Below are 15,537 nucleotides of genomic sequence, written 5' to 3' on the forward strand. Positions count from 1 at the left end.
AGCAAATCTTGAATTGTCGTAGAAGTCACAAGCGAGTGTTCAACAATTGGTACCTCGGTCGGCTGAAACACTTGTATAAGTACGTATTTTGTTGTTTGCGTATGAATCTGCCTGTTAAAGTGCTTTGTGAGGTGTCCATCGACGAGTACAAGTCATGCTTGATTTGTTACGGGCTTGGTGTCGCGGTCCTATTACACTGTGTTCCACTTGCGATTGCTAAGTTTGCCAGTTCCCGTTCAAGTTGGGCTCGCCTACTTGTCGACGAACATATCAAGTACAGCACTGATGATATAGGTCGTATGCTTGCTTCCTCTCTGTTTTTCTTCTGCTCACTACAGGTCTAGTCCTTGAGAAAACACTTCCTTACACTCCGGAAATCTGGATAGTTGGACCATGATATGTTCAGTTGACATACCAACCGATATTTGTGCTGAGAATTCTATCGTCGTGAGTTGTAGTCCACATGACATCTACGAACCCCAGAAGCGATTCTAAAACAAATTGCCTTTGTTTGATTCCAAAATCGATTACAGGGTATTGTCGATGCTTACGGAGTCGCCACATACCAAGAAGTAAACCCCGCTCTGTTCACGCTCATCTCATTCCCATTCCTGTTTGCTGTGATGTTCGGAGATATCGGCCACGGGTTCATCATGATGCTGGCCGCCGCCGTTATGATTTGGAAAGAGAGAGCTATCATGCGAAGTAAAAGCCTGGGGGAAATGCCGGGCACTGTGTTCCAGGGACGATACATGATCTTCCTGATGGGCTTATTCTCCATTTACACAGGTGAGTGCGTGGAGATGGTGACTGTGTATATGCTTGAGATATGTATTTTTACTAGCAGGAATGGGTTATAGCGAGCGGCTTATATGTAGTCTTTGTACCTGTGGTGTACTGCGTCGTTCTGTGTCTAGAACGATACGCACCCACTGGCGAGGGGTTTCGATCGAATAAGAGGCTTCGGCTCATTTTGGCTGCCGTAAAATCAGCAGACAACGTAGCACGAGTGTGACAGGGACTGTGTATCAGTGAATAGCACTCAGACATGTCTAGGATGTGGTACTTGCACTTCGAATTCTCGTATGCATGTTGCTAAGCTGTATTTCAGTGCCACGAGTGCTGGGCGGTGGGTTTGTTGATGCCAAGTCGTGCGTGCATGCTCTATGGCGGTATGTTTCTTGTTGTGGTGTCCTCGGCCTCGAGTTCTGTGCTTCTGTTCATTTAGTATTGTGTGTGCATCTATGCCAAACTCTGTGAGTGATTGAATTTTAAATAGCGCAACAATCCAGATGCGCGAGTCTTACTTATATAGCCAGTTTTTCGGGTACGTTGGCTGTCACATCGGTGACATTTTTTCACGCTGACTGTATCGACATGTTGCAATGCTGTTTTTCTTTCAGTGTGTCCATAGAGCACAGTGAAACAATTGGCAACGGAACAAAAAGCACAAAACTGATTCCCACCTGACGCTCACAATTGGAACTTGTAATTAATACTGCGGTGTCGTAATGTCAATGCGACATACAATTAGGTTTCTTAGATTGAGGTCGGGTTGTTCTTAGTTTGCATCATGAGTGGGTTATGTCACAATACAACAGTGCACTCAACACAGGTGATCCTTAGCATCTATTTCTTTCTGTGCGCGTGTACTTGGATCCAGTACACTGATCCATATAGCCCTATGCCGCACTTCTCAGGGTTTATATACAATGACTGTTTCGCCAAGAATCTGTGGATCTTCGATTCGGCCTGGGATCTGCCCACCAAAAACTGGGGCGAAAGCGGCATGTTTTTGAATGTGAGGGAAAAGGTCAAGAACGACTATGCTTGCCCAGACGGCTGTGGGTATGTGTGTATTCAGTTGTACAGTTCAGGGGTATCTGTATATGCACAGTTATAACTTTTACGCCGTAGCTGGTAGCTAACAGATAGTCCGGGTGGACTAGATGCATGTGATATTCATAGTAGCTACACAACCATGGGACGTACTTTTTATGGCACTCATGGTAGCGAGTGTGTGGGTACCTTCACCGCTTCATGAAATGTGTATTTGCTATAGGGGTTGGATTGTGTGTACATGTTTGTACCAACGGCAGAACATGAACTGTACATTTTTGTACCAACGGCAGAACATGAACTCACCAGCAGTAGCCGGCATAGTCCACTATCGCGAATACGCGCGTGAGTAGCCCAGGTCCTCTGCCGGTCATCACCAACGGTTGGGGTTCAGTCTACAGTACACACTCGGATGAGGATGGGGGTTTTGATATATTCGTTCAATATCAAACGAAGTCAGAGCGTTTGGTCATAGGCGTTCATAGGGACCAGAATTGTCAGCCGTGTGTGATGGGCTGGTGGTGGTGTTGTGTGTTGAGCTCTTTCCTCTGCATCTGGTGTCGAGATATCGAAGTCTTGTAACATGATCTGTATCTAGATATTCCTGTTTAGTCGCGCCAATACGAGCTGGAATGTGATATCCGCTGGGCGACTGCATACACCCGCTAGAATTTATATCCCTAACATATAGCTCGATCTATATCTCCTAAATCCGGCACATATGTATCAGTTCAAGTCCCTGCATTGAATTCCTATGTACTGACAAACTGCCGATGAGCTACGAAGTGCGTCATAGGTAACCAATCCATTCCCACTATACTCGCCCGCACAACTGGCGTCGTCTCCAACTTGATCTATTCGGCATACAGGTACCGTGGTTACCCCTACCCCATCGGTGTGGATCCGGTGTGGTCGCTTGCAACTAACAAGCTGGCTTATCTGAACTCTCTGAAGATGAAGATATCTGTGCTTATTGGGGTCAATCATATGTCGTTCGGTGTGGTGCTGACCGTCTTCAATGCGAAGTATTTCAAGCGCGACTACGCCGTATGGGCCGAGTTTATCCCGCAGATGTTCTTCCTGTTTGGTGTCTTTGGCTACCTGTGGTAAGTGTCTGTCAGTATCACCTGCGTAAGAAGCATCTGTGATTTTGAAGACCGAATTACACAGTTTTATCAGTATATGGAAACAATTTATCTCCAGGAATTGCGTTCAATATTCCTGGATGTATGTATTTATTTAGGAGTGAACTTGCCTACCAGATTGGTGCACTTTCTAGTTTGGGCTTAGGCGCAATCGTACTGAGTATCCCTGACACAATCCTGTAACTCGTTACCTCCATGTTTCACATGACGCATATTGGGTGTGTTTGCAATGTTAGAGCCAACTGTCTGCGATATGTCCAAGGTGTTGAATCATTTCATTCGGTTCCTGGCCTCTGTTCAAACCATTTCTACCACAACTGCACACAACCCACCATCCCAGCGCCATGATCATGGCCAAGTGGTGCATGGTATTCGAGTCCGTAGTGCCTGAAGGCGGCGGCACACCCATCCCCTCAGACCCATCGCTTCTGATCACTCTGGTGAACATGTTTTTGAAACCCGGAGAGAACACATACGAGGCCAAGACGCTGCTGTACCCAGGGCAGTCGTACGTGCAGCTGATGATTGTCGGATTTGCGCTGATTTGTGTTCCCTGGATGTTCCTGGTGTCGCCCATCTACCAGAATTATATGCACAAGAAACAGGTGGGTGGGGTTTCACGATATATCCGCAGCAGATTCAATGTATTTTGTACTTGGGTATGCGTACGCACGCGTGCTTTCTTGTCCCAATATTAGAAATACCGGTCCTTTTCTAGTTGCTGGGGACGAGTTGCTGGGCTCATGGTATATCGCAACTCCATGAGAATGCCCTCTCCGCCGCCGGGCTGCTTCTGTACTGGATAATGATTGTTAATGTTACTGCGTGTTGTGTTTGCCATGTGTCTCGGGATGTAAAATTTTATCGGCCAACATGTCACATTCATATCTTGATCGATTTTCGGACGACCCAAAGTATTTTTTGGAACTGACTTGTAGTCATCAGCCTCTACACTACACTCATCGTGCCATTGCGGATAAGGGTATTCGCACCCGAGGATTCCTAGGGGTTCACCAAGGTTTTCACGACTATTTATCGAGGAGCCAATTGTATCCCTCCTGGACTGAGGGGTTTCTTTGCCCGTGTAGCCGCCGATCCATTGGCAGCTGTGTGTGATTCTACCAATCAAACAGCCAATCAGATGGGTTGCAAGTCCTTTAACTACGAATCGTATTCGTTATGCTGTGGTGACATACCTCTCTGTATCGTACTTCGTGTTATATCGCCAGAGCACAACTCGAGAAACCCATTCGCGGTAGCCATAAGCTAGACGCTGCGCATACGCTCGACACACATGAATCAATGGGCCGGGTTGTAAAGCTAGAGCTCAGCAATGGCGAGTACCCAATTTGATCAGGATATTTGAATGGAGGGAAACGAAGTGCAAGCATCCACATCACCTGTCCTATTACATACCTCATGTTACGTGTTTGTGTATTACTATTGTTTACCTCATATTACACACTTGTTTGTGATTGATTATTACTGATCCCATATTGCATACGTGTTTCAAATCAACCGCACAGAAAGAGTCGGGGTATCAACAACTGGGTCAAGACGACTCGGATCACACCTATCGAAAAGACGACGACGATGAAGAGGACGACGGCCACATCGTGCATACGTCTGGCGGTCATGGCGAGGTATGCCATTTAGTGTTGGAAATAAATGCGTATTCTGTCACTTTATGTGCTTATTCTGTCACTGTGAGTGTCATAAATTAATGCCTATTCTGTCACTTTGAGTGCTGTAAATTGATGCTTATTCTGTCATTTCAAGTTTTGGAAATCAATGCGTATGCCATCACCTTTAGTGTTAGAAAAGAATGCTTTTTCTGTTCCAAATTTTTAAGTTATGGTAGATTAGTCGGTGGTGTTACATGTTCTGCTGAGAAGAGAACGCGGCTACGGTTATTTGAAATTTAATGTCATTTTATTGAGCGAGTCGGCGCCAGTCACTAACAATTTGTTCTGTTAGCGATGTACTCTGTCATATGTAGTTCGTTCTTGACCGAAGGTATCTCAGATTACACTACGTATTCTGTAGCGGCCTACAAGGACCTCAGGATACACAACAATCGACTCGTTGTAACACGTGGTCGAATGCACGTCTTTAGTACAGCAAATCCTCTCGCAATCTGTTTTCCTATCACGAATCGGTCAGTGCCTTTAGGATGTGTATTTCAAAGCGAATTATAGGCCAAGCTTAGTCGGCACCAAGTACATTGTATTTTTCCGGCCTCTATGTATACTGATTTGTCCTGAATTTACTCGCCGGTCCCCGACAGTTCGACTTCGCGGACGCCATGATTCACAACAGCATCCACAGCATTGAGTTCTGTTTGGGTGCGGTCTCCAACACCGCTTCGTACCTTCGTCTGTGGGCGTTGTCCCTTGCACACGCACAGTTGTCCGAAGTTCTATGGGATATGGTGTTGAGAGGCACCTTTGCTACCAATCCGATCATGTTGTATCTGGGGTTCGGTGCTTGGGCAGGTCTGTCCGTAACGGTGCTGCTGATGATGGAAGGAATGAGCGCCTTCCTGCACGCGTTACGTTTGCATTGGGTGGAGTTCCAACAGGTGTGTCTAGTTCATTGTGTGGAGTTCCAACAGGTGTGTCTAGTTCATTGTGTGGTTCAATGTGAGCGTGTTCTCGTCCGTTATGATCATACCGTGGATAGATCGGGGACGACAGCCCAAGGTTGGACAGAGAGGAATATGCTCGTGTAGTTATGGATAGTGTGACATTGAGTGGGAAATAATTACACTGCAGTTGGGTGTGCAAAAATCTTTACATACATTTGTGGGTGTGTTACAAAAGGACAATCGTGTATTCCATAGAACTGTTAAATACAAGGTTTTTGTTTTATTCAATCGCCACTCCGCGTTCGCAACTGCCGTGTCCTATATAGCAAATCCAGCGAAGGTTAAGGCTAGCTAACCCTAAACCCTAACCCTATAGCCCGAAACCCTAAAATCTAACAAGTTTGGAAAATTCTCGAAACCAAAGCAAATCCTCAATTGCATGCTCAACCACAAACAAAACAGAAATTCTACGGCGGGGAAGGCTACACATTCGTCCCCTTCTCGTACACCAATTACCTTGCTGGGATGATACATTGAGTAGAGTTGCTGATTGGTCTGATTTTATTCTACCCCCGGAGCCATGTTGACGCTCGATTAACGAATTTGGATTCCCAAGAGCGGACTAAATTCTCGTGGCAACCTACAAATGACTGCTATTTATTCTCTACACTATTTTAGAAAGAAAATTTCGGAAAATAAAAGAGGTTTTGGTAATATTCGTAACAGTATTGCGGCGATATGCAACATAATGCATGGCTGCGTTCATCTCATGATGCTCGCCTGATTATTTGATGTGTGTACTAATTGTTCGGCGGTATTGGCTATGAGCTATCAAAAAGTAAATGGGCTTTCACAAGTTCCGTATCTATCCCATTGAACTGTGTACAATATGGGATCCATAACTTAATATAAATAAAATTGCATCGAAGCTGTTGGAAATATATTTCTTGAAAGTTTTAGTCTTCTACGAAAAGGATTAGTCCGCTCAACCCTGCCTGGCGTCCTTGACCTGCCAATATATTAATCCGTGCTTAGATGCAGAGCCTGTACACGTTGCGTCCCCAAATGTAACACCAACGATGGTAGAAATGTGACAAAATCGCGTCTTGAGATGATGCTCAAAGGGGTGTCTGTTAATAGGCGGGGTAGTTCAATTTGTTTAATATCGACTAAGTATTACACTGTTATTTTGAATCCACAGCTTCCTATTAAAAACTATAGCGGAGTATTTCACGAACTCTCATGTCGACAAACTTGTCAGCATATCACTATCTCTTTTATTGACCGAGTTGCCTACTAAGAAGGCTATAGCAGAATATTCCTGACGATAACTATCTCCAAACTAGATGACCTCAGTGCTCTCAGTTCGCCAGTTTCGAAATCGATTAATGTGTTAAGACCGACACCCTCCTTCCAGAATATACTTTTCAGTATTTGTAATAAGTAGAACCAAAAACGCCACCATTGACATAATCAGGGTCATCATCAGAGCAGCAAATATTACCGGTACCCCATTCATCGCCGCTTGCAACACAGCTTGTACAACCATCGTAATCACCATCGTCGTTGTGGCACCAACATTTACTGCCAGTACATGCCAGGTAGTCGCAGCAATCCGAGTTGCAATAGGAATGTGTGGTGTCGAGCATGTACGTTTTAATTCCTGCAGTTGTTGAATCTTGCTTGGAGTTTGTGAGATCGACGCAAAAGTTGGCGTTGCTGGCACGTCTTGATCTTGTTGGGGCCATAACAGCCGCTGAAGCGACGAGAGTCTGGGTCAATTGTCCGAAGACAAAGGATAAAATAGTAACGATTTTGATTGATCTCACCATTTAGTTTTTGAGTAGTATTGTTAGACTTACAAAAAGATGTTATTAGTCTGAGCACGATCGCGTTGGTTACTAAAGTTTGTATGAATGAACATGCAGTATTGCCCAAGACATTTTGTGCTTTTATAGTTATTTTCTCTCTTGACCAGCAAATTTGGAAGAAAGGAAAAGTATTGAAAACCCATAGCCCTCCGGATTCAGCTGGATTAAAAGATGTCTTTGTTAAAATAATATTGGTTCTCTGAATCCGGCCAATTTTACAGTGACATGAATAAGATAATATCAGAAGGCTTACATCTGTGCATAGTGCACTACAGTGCACTGGCAAGTATGTATGTCAGATTAAAAGCTAGTTGTATTCACAATTACTGATAGAAAGGTGTGTTTCGTATCAATGTTATCAATTATCTCGTTACTTTAATGATCATATTTACATAGACGTATAAATAACAGCAGGGTGATAAACTGATTGCAATATTTAAATGTTGACAAAAAACCCCCCCCCCGAATCTGAAATCTCGAACCCAAAGTGGAAACTCTACCGCAAAAAAAAAAAAGAAGCTCCCGACCCAAATCTCTCTATTTCCCGACTCTCGAGTATTTTTTCAGATAAAAATTTAACAAAAAAAAAAGGAAACATCAAGATTATCAATCCTGCAAAGATATTGATAGTGTGCTTGGTTATATTCAAAATCGAACGCCTGCGCGTACTGACAGGTGCAGAGCATGGATAAAATCAGTCTTGAGCAAACCATAGACCCTAAGAAGGGTAATATTATTCTCTATATCCGGCAGATTTGATTGGAATTCCCATTGCCTTTCTTCAGTCAATTTATACAATACAAAACAGCAAGAAACGCCTTCGCACAGGTGGGTGTCTCAGCCCACCCACCTGTGTGTTGGAAAATCAGTAGCTGTAAACGCCAAATAGATAGTGGCGGCCAGAGCCCCGATCTCTGAACTTTTCTTCTTGGCAACTCAACTATAGTTGGTACCGGCATGTTTTCGACAATATTTGGTGAGCAGTGTCCATGTGCACAGTATAGACTCCAGTGATTGTTTTGTTGTGCTCCCGATCAATCCAGTAGCAGGATACTCTAGGTCTTAGTTTTCTTCCTAAGAAAGACAACCCCCGGTCTTATTATTGCCATATTACTATCCCTTTTGACTCATTAATGCAAGCATTGTGCACACAAAGACCTATTCCAGGGGTTGTATCAGAAGATATACCGGTTGCTATATCCACACTACAGATAAAGCAGCAATAAATGCGCTGGCTGATATCGGCCACTAGATATATATATTCAAAATTAGAGCCGTGTTCGCGCGTGATTAAGAATTGAAACATTTGTGGTAAACAGCCTGACATTCCAGCACCAGAGTATAAATCGACTTCAATAGCTGCGAAGGAAAATGAAAGAATAAGGCCTTTTATCGTCGGCAAAGTACAACAGCTTTATTGTCCTACATATGTATCCGTTAATAGTTACAGATGGTTGCTTGCGATAATACACCTACTCGTATATCACATTTATGCTTGATTTGTAGTTTGGCATAAATATTGAAGAAAGTCCAACGATGGCAGAATCGAAATTTTTGAATGTGCACAGCCTTCAGCAACAAACATGAAACGATACACGGCTCGAAGTTGACTCATTTGCGTTCGTACCATGGATGAGGTATGAAAGGCTTATTCATATTGTATGCAGAAAGAACTTCCTACATCTAAATTTTCCAAACTCTCCTGGATTGTAATCTTTTTGCTATTTGTTCTAGTCGTTGCTGATTACCACTGTAAAATCTTTGTCGCCATCGGATCAAACTATCACCCGAATGTTTAATGTGCGAGCCTAAAAACAGACCCTCACAACCCTTGAGCTGCTTGCTCCACGCCCCCACTTGATCAAGGAATATGTTCATGGCTCGTCGACATGACTCATCCTGTTCTTCCCCTGTTCATATATACTTCGAGTTCAACTTGAGCTTCCCGGGCCCAGAACGCTGTGTCTATTTTGGAGATGTTTTTGACTTGCCCGCCTAAAGGCGTAAAGCCCCACCCACCTTTGTACGTTTGATACCCAGTATTCTTGTATTTATCCGAGGCGAAGAAGTTGATGATGTAATCGGCCACTTGCGGCGTGCTCTGATTCATGTATATACTTCCAGCAATCCAGCCCTTCGATTTTGTGTCCTTGCCATGATGGAATGTTGTGACTTTTGCACTCTGATCGCACTCGACCTTGTGATCGGGATTGAAGGTTGCGTGCTTGATGGAATCGTACTGTATGTTCCCGATTCCAACTGTTCCGTCCGGATAACTGCTAAGATACTCTTCCATCACAACACGCGCCTCCGCCGCACCCTGATAGTACCACCAATACACTAGATATGAATTAGGAGCATTTACATCTTGGTAGTTATCAATAGAAATATTCGTGAGAGTATCTGGTCCACCCGGCATTGCGAGTTGCTCCTGACCCCATGCAAGCCTCATCGATAGTTTGTTGGATACAGAATGGTGGCGATTAACCTAGCTATTTAGCATATCCGCCGTCAAATTCTTATCATTAGCGATATTAAAGTAGAAGGTACCCTCCGTCACATCTGGAAACACACTTCGATGATGCAGCCTGAATAGAAACGTCGTGATGAGTCCGAAATTACTGTTGCCCCCGCCTCTCAGAGCCCAAAACAGAACATTATACGGTCCATCTTCTCGAACAACCAAAATTTGACCATCAGGTGCAACAAATTGAAATTCGATCACATGATCAACGGCCAGGCCGTAAAAACGGGACTGCGTAGATTGTCCCCCGCCCAATGTATAACCAGCCACGCCCGTACTAGCATGTGTGCCTCCAATGAATATGTATCCATTCGCATGAGCCAAGTCATACATTTCGCCCAGAGTGCACCCAACACCCACATGTACAAGTTTCTGATCGCTGTCGATGTGAAGTGTCTTCATCAGCGCTGTCGAAATGGTTACGCCCAACTCTCCTTGTACCGATTCATTTGAATACGTATGTGTACCGGATTGTATGCGCGTACTAATATTATTCCGCGCCAACGTACGAACGACATCTTGCGCGTCTTCGTTATTTAAAGGCAAATCAAAGGCTAGTGGCAGCTCCGCTCCCATGTTGAAGAACGTCACGTGCAAACACTCGTAGCCACTATCTGTAGGAAAGTATACGTTGCCCTTAATCCGATCCTTCAGCTGATCTATTTGAGCGACGGTCCCGTGAAGAGACTTTTTACTAGTGTCTAAAAGGGCATTGTGCTCTTTGTCGACGGATTTGTTCTCAAGTACGTCACCATTTCCAATTGCACTTAGTTCTAAATTACCGTGTTGATCATCCCAGTATAAACAGAAAGTGCATGCTGTCAAAGTACATAAAAAAAAGTACAACTGCGATTGTGTACCCCATAGTCGACGTCAAATTGTTCAGTTTGTGGCGTCGTCGGGACTTTTATGTACTTTTTTCTACTAGACACTCTAGACTAGAGTTTTAGTGTAGATTGAATTGGAGAGGTCTTGTAGCAATAGGACAGGCAAAAAGTTCCTTCAAGTATTTTGTTGATGTATTACAATACCAAGTTCTTGAGCATAGCGTTTGTATAATTTAGAGGGCCGTCTTGAGTGAAGAGTCCATTTATTTATACAATAATTTGGTTTGTTTTTAAAAAAAAAAAGGGTGATTTACTCATTTCGAACAGTGATTATAATGAGGACTTTGAATTCTCACTTATCTTCAGTGATCAATGATCTAAAATATTTACTATTTAACTAGATGATCAATGGTGTATTCACAATTGATTATGTATGCAGTACAATGTACATATGACTGACGACTGTTTTTTTTTGTAAAACAATAACAATAGAAATAAATTGAAGGTGTAGGCCTGTATGTAGGGTTTTTATATTTACAGATGTATTTTTTGTACATAAATACTAAATATTTATACGATAAAATATATTTTGTTTTTTATAAATAGTTTTTTTTCAAAGTAAGTTCTGATGTTTGGTTTGTTGTGTAAAAACAAAAAGGCGATGTTTCACTTTTGTTCCCACATTCCTACTCCCAGTGCCTCGAGTACTCATTTAGTTTTTAGGGGTGCTTAAAATTATAAATGCTTAAAATGCCCTGCAATTCAAAGATGATACATAGCAACTCCTAAACACGGATATGCACTTATATTTACGTGGGTTGTTGCACACACTGAATACTCTTGCAATATAAAGGGGACCAACAAGAATATACGAATGCACATTTACATTCAATCAATCTTTTGAGAGACAAACACGCAGAGAGTTTGTTCACAATCGAAACATCAGCGATCATGGCAAAAACACGAAACATACCCGACATCACGAGTTCAATCGAAGCCAGTGTGCCTAAATCGGGCGTACCACAGACAACACCAATTTCAGTACGCTTCCCAATTTCCAGGGGCCTGATACTTGCATTTCATGTTTCTCTTAGTTTAGGTGTCATCATTTTAACCCAAGGAAACATGCCTTGAGTGGGTATATCCAAGGCGGATTCACTACCGGTTAACGCTCATGACCAATCGACATCACCTAGAACTATTCAAAGGCTATTATAAGACTGACAACCATAGCCTCTCGCAGTCTCTCAATCGGGCGTCTTCATCGGTAAAGAGCCATGGTAACCAGTCTAAAGTTGCCTTTTTGTTTCTCGTATCCGATGGGCATTCTCAGGCCGACATTTGGAATTCCTTCTTTCACGAAGCGGACGAGGAATGGTACAATGTGTACGTGCACAGAACGCATCCCATCACCAGTGGGTATTTCTTACAACACTTGCCTAGTTATCACGACGTACCCACGACGTCGTCTGATGAGTGGTGTGCAGTTCGCCATGCTTCAAGCGGCGTTACGAGACCCAACAAACGAACAATTTGTGTTCGTGTCGCACAATTCGATTCCACTGAAGAGTTTTAGCTACATGTATGCCGATCTCATAGGCCACTCGCCCACAGCTTCAAAGATGTGTTTTACGTCAACCCTGGGTGAAGTCGATTCTGACTGTCGTTTCAAAGGTAACGCACGCCACTTCGAAAGCTCCGACACGCTCAAGCACCACCAGTGGATCGTGCTAAGACGTGACCACGCGAAAGTAGTTCTATATGAGAAAGGCCAATCCTCCCTCGATTACTATTCAGGCGTGCGAAACGATGTGGCCAGAAAATTCGACGACCCTAAAATGTGCAGTGAGGAGACTGTGCCTTCGCTCGCACTTATTCAGAAAGCAAAAGATTCTTACGGCACAATCAATGACGACTCTCGGTCTGAGGATGTCTTTGCAGGCCTTGAGAAACTAGGTGTTGAGCAGCGTTGCACAACGTTTGTATACTGGGCCAAGTGCTTTGACAATTCACCGTTTGATCTGGGTGCACAATACGAAAGCTCACAGGAAGGACTCGCACATCCATTAAAACTTTCTGGGATAGACGCAGAGTAACTGCAGAAGCTGGTACAACAACCCTCACTACTGTTATCCCGGAAGTTTACAAAATACGCGATGATTGAAGTGTCTGATGCTCACGATGGCTCGACACGTTTAGTGCCCTTAGCAAAGATCTTGCTACCGTACATACACCCCAGTCAGGCTGTATTTGACCCAACTAATGCAAAGTACAATATTTTGATACGATTAAATGTACATTGAAATTGCCCTGTTTACGTTATTACTGATCAGCATTTCGGATTAAAAGCTACTTTGGGAGCAATCTTTATCTACAATATCCTCACTTTACTCATATATATGTACCAAATCGGGCAGAATGCGAGATCCAGTATCATTCCAGACCAATGCTAAAATGATATTTGTTTCCTGGTCTTGCACGTATTCGCAACGTTCAGTGTGTGTGGAATACACGTGGTGCGTATATATACTAGCCTTGTCAATCATCACAGAACCTAAAGGCAATCAAACGATTAATACTAACTGTTTATAAGCTAGTTTATTCATTATTCTGTCAATCGAATGAAATTTAAGACGACACCTGGAGCCTACGCGTCAGGGTCGTCCCCATATGCCAACCTCTGTGCTGATACATCTTCGGCTCTGTGAGTAGAACATAACGAAGGCAGCAGATGTTGATATAAGAACAATAGCGTTGGTCAGTCTTTTGACGTGATCCCCATACGTGTGAGGGACAAATGCACTCTCCTATGATATTCTAATGTGATTGTCGTTCGATCGCACCGGACGCCGGGTACACACGAATCCAAATCATGGTATTCTACTCATAGATTTTCCCTTGTCACGTGGAACACTTAAAATGAAGAGTTATCAATGAACTCTCTGGCCGTGTTGTTATCCTAAGAAATCAAATCCACACGTTTAACACTCACAATCGACATACAGTTTCTTTGCTTGTATGAACGCCATTTTGGACGGTATCAGATCTGCAAAAAGAATATACGATGGAGGCAGGTTCAGGAGAGTTACGAGCCAAGGCAAACTATAAGGCAGGCCATTGCGATAGGAATTCGCAACTACAAAGGGGAAGGCAATCACAACGTGCCCTATGGAGACGCATGCTTGCTCAACCAATGTATCACAGAATCAGCGAGAAATACACACGCTTTCCATTGTTCAATGACAAACCAGCGCAAATGTAACGACAAACACGTTCGGCTGATGCCAAATCAGACGTATGGAGTGCGTATGATTGCTCTACACGCACGTATTTCGATGTGGACTGTAGTGGGAATATTTTGCTGAACACGTTTGCGAATCGCATACCTTCGAGGAACACCAAACTATCACGACTTGATACCACAGCGGCTGAAGCAGCACCCAAAAAAAGAGAGAATCGTGAGGTTGTTATTAGCAGAGAAATAATTGGCCGATACCGCTGCGCATGAGTATCTCAACTATTTGGAAACTTCGAGTCGAAAATGTGGTTCCAAATTCGGATCACGAAGGCAAGGAAAATGCAATTGCAAGCAACAGGTTAAAACAGCCGAAATTTATGGGTATGCGTAAGGAGGGGAGGGATACTGCAGGCTAACTATATGATGCTTAGTCCGAGAAAATACTGCGCTGAATAACGATCTTTGCATTGACAGCCGCCGTAAAACCATGTGCTAGTGCGACAATTAAATTACCGATATCCTTGTACGCGACTGTTTTCCTCTTCTCTTTTTCGCTTAATTCCAGAGCACTCTTTGTAAGGTAAGCTATAAATAGTTCCTGTTGAGAGGCCAGAACTTAGAATTAGTCATAGCAGTAGTCCACACACAACTCGCACACAGAGGTATTGTGTGCAAGACTAGCTAAGATACTGCCGTTGAAAAGGGAAAACAAATGCTGAATATAGCATATCATGAAACCGGATGGAAAACGCGGTATGAACCTATCTTATACCGAAACATAGCAGACAACCCAAGGCCTGCTCGTGTTTCGCGTATTGTTCACTTGAACGTTCACGGCAACATGTGAATCACTGCAACATGCCTTTGCCTTAGGCAGCAGAATCATAAATGCGCCATAACCACTAGCGCAAGCTTAAGTGCTCATGCTTGTGCATACAAGCTGAACAGACCGACATCCACAGCACTAGAAACAGAACCATAGTACAGCAACAGCGAAGCACATACCGTTGATTTGGCAATGGCGAGAACGGCCTCCGGGGTCACATTAGTTTTCGAATCTAATTGTTCCTTCATCATGCGTCTCACTTTTGCTATGGGAAATGTACTATTGTGTTGCTATACACAATTAGCATTCACGATGGGAAGAGAGAAACAGCATGAGCGCAGCGAGCTTGGAAAAGAAAGCGGCGAAACATATATAGTTTTGCTTGTCCAGGCGAAACTCCCCGTTCTTCACTATCGCAAAGTTTCAGATTTAACTACAATGCACCAGATGCTATCACCACACGCACAGATTTCAACATCATCGACCATATATTGACATACATATATATTATTATGTGTTAATATCTTCACCCGTCGACATTTAATTAAGCACTAATCATATGATATATATATATATACATATATATATATATATATATATANATATATATATATATATATATAATATATATATATATATATACTATATATATATAATATATATATACTAATATATATATA

General features: G+C 43.1%; 5 protein-coding genes across 5 annotated transcripts; 2 read left to right on the top strand and 3 right to left on the bottom strand.

The window, feature by feature from the left end:
* Positions 1-527: 527 nt before the first annotated feature.
* Positions 528-6,273, top strand: SARC_03421 (hypothetical protein). Its single transcript, XM_014302768.1, has 7 exons — positions 528-789; positions 1,701-1,848; positions 2,709-2,945; positions 3,325-3,589; positions 4,511-4,627; positions 5,272-5,565; positions 6,034-6,273. The coding sequence occupies exons 1-7, from the start codon at positions 624-626 to the stop codon at positions 6,106-6,108; spliced, it is 1,302 nt and encodes a 433-aa protein (XP_014158243.1). The 5' UTR covers positions 528-623; the 3' UTR covers positions 6,109-6,273.
* Positions 6,274-9,336: 3,063 nt separating this feature from the next.
* SARC_03422 (hypothetical protein) lies at positions 9,337-9,861 on the bottom strand (the record flags this gene model as incomplete). Its single annotated transcript, XM_014302769.1, has 1 exon — positions 9,337-9,861. The coding sequence occupies one exon, from the start codon at positions 9,859-9,861 to the stop codon at positions 9,337-9,339; it is 525 nt and encodes a 174-aa protein (XP_014158244.1).
* A 69-nt stretch (positions 9,862-9,930) lies between these two features.
* SARC_03423 (hypothetical protein) lies at positions 9,931-10,542 on the bottom strand (the record flags this gene model as incomplete). The annotated part of the gene is made up of 1 exon (XM_014302770.1): positions 9,931-10,542. The coding sequence occupies one exon, from the start codon at positions 10,540-10,542 to the stop codon at positions 9,931-9,933; it is 612 nt and encodes a 203-aa protein (XP_014158245.1).
* A 1,633-nt stretch (positions 10,543-12,175) lies between these two features.
* On the top strand, positions 12,176-12,889 carry SARC_03424 (hypothetical protein; the record flags this gene model as incomplete). The annotated part of the gene is made up of 1 exon (XM_014302771.1): positions 12,176-12,889. The coding sequence occupies one exon, from the start codon at positions 12,176-12,178 to the stop codon at positions 12,887-12,889; it is 714 nt and encodes a 237-aa protein (XP_014158246.1).
* A 551-nt stretch (positions 12,890-13,440) lies between these two features.
* On the bottom strand, positions 13,441-15,108 carry SARC_03425 (hypothetical protein; the record flags this gene model as incomplete). The annotated part of the gene is made up of 5 exons (XM_014302772.1): positions 13,441-13,495; positions 13,797-13,839; positions 14,180-14,221; positions 14,476-14,629; positions 15,037-15,108. 5 exons carry the CDS (start codon positions 15,106-15,108, stop codon positions 13,441-13,443), a joined length of 366 nt encoding a protein of 121 aa, XP_014158247.1.
* Positions 15,109-15,537: the final 429 nt, after the last annotated feature.

Source organism: Sphaeroforma arctica (assembly GCF_001186125.1).
Source record: "Sphaeroforma arctica JP610 unplaced genomic scaffold supercont1.174, whole genome shotgun sequence".
Lineage (NCBI taxonomy): Eukaryota > Ichthyosporea > Ichthyophonida > Sphaeroforma > Sphaeroforma arctica.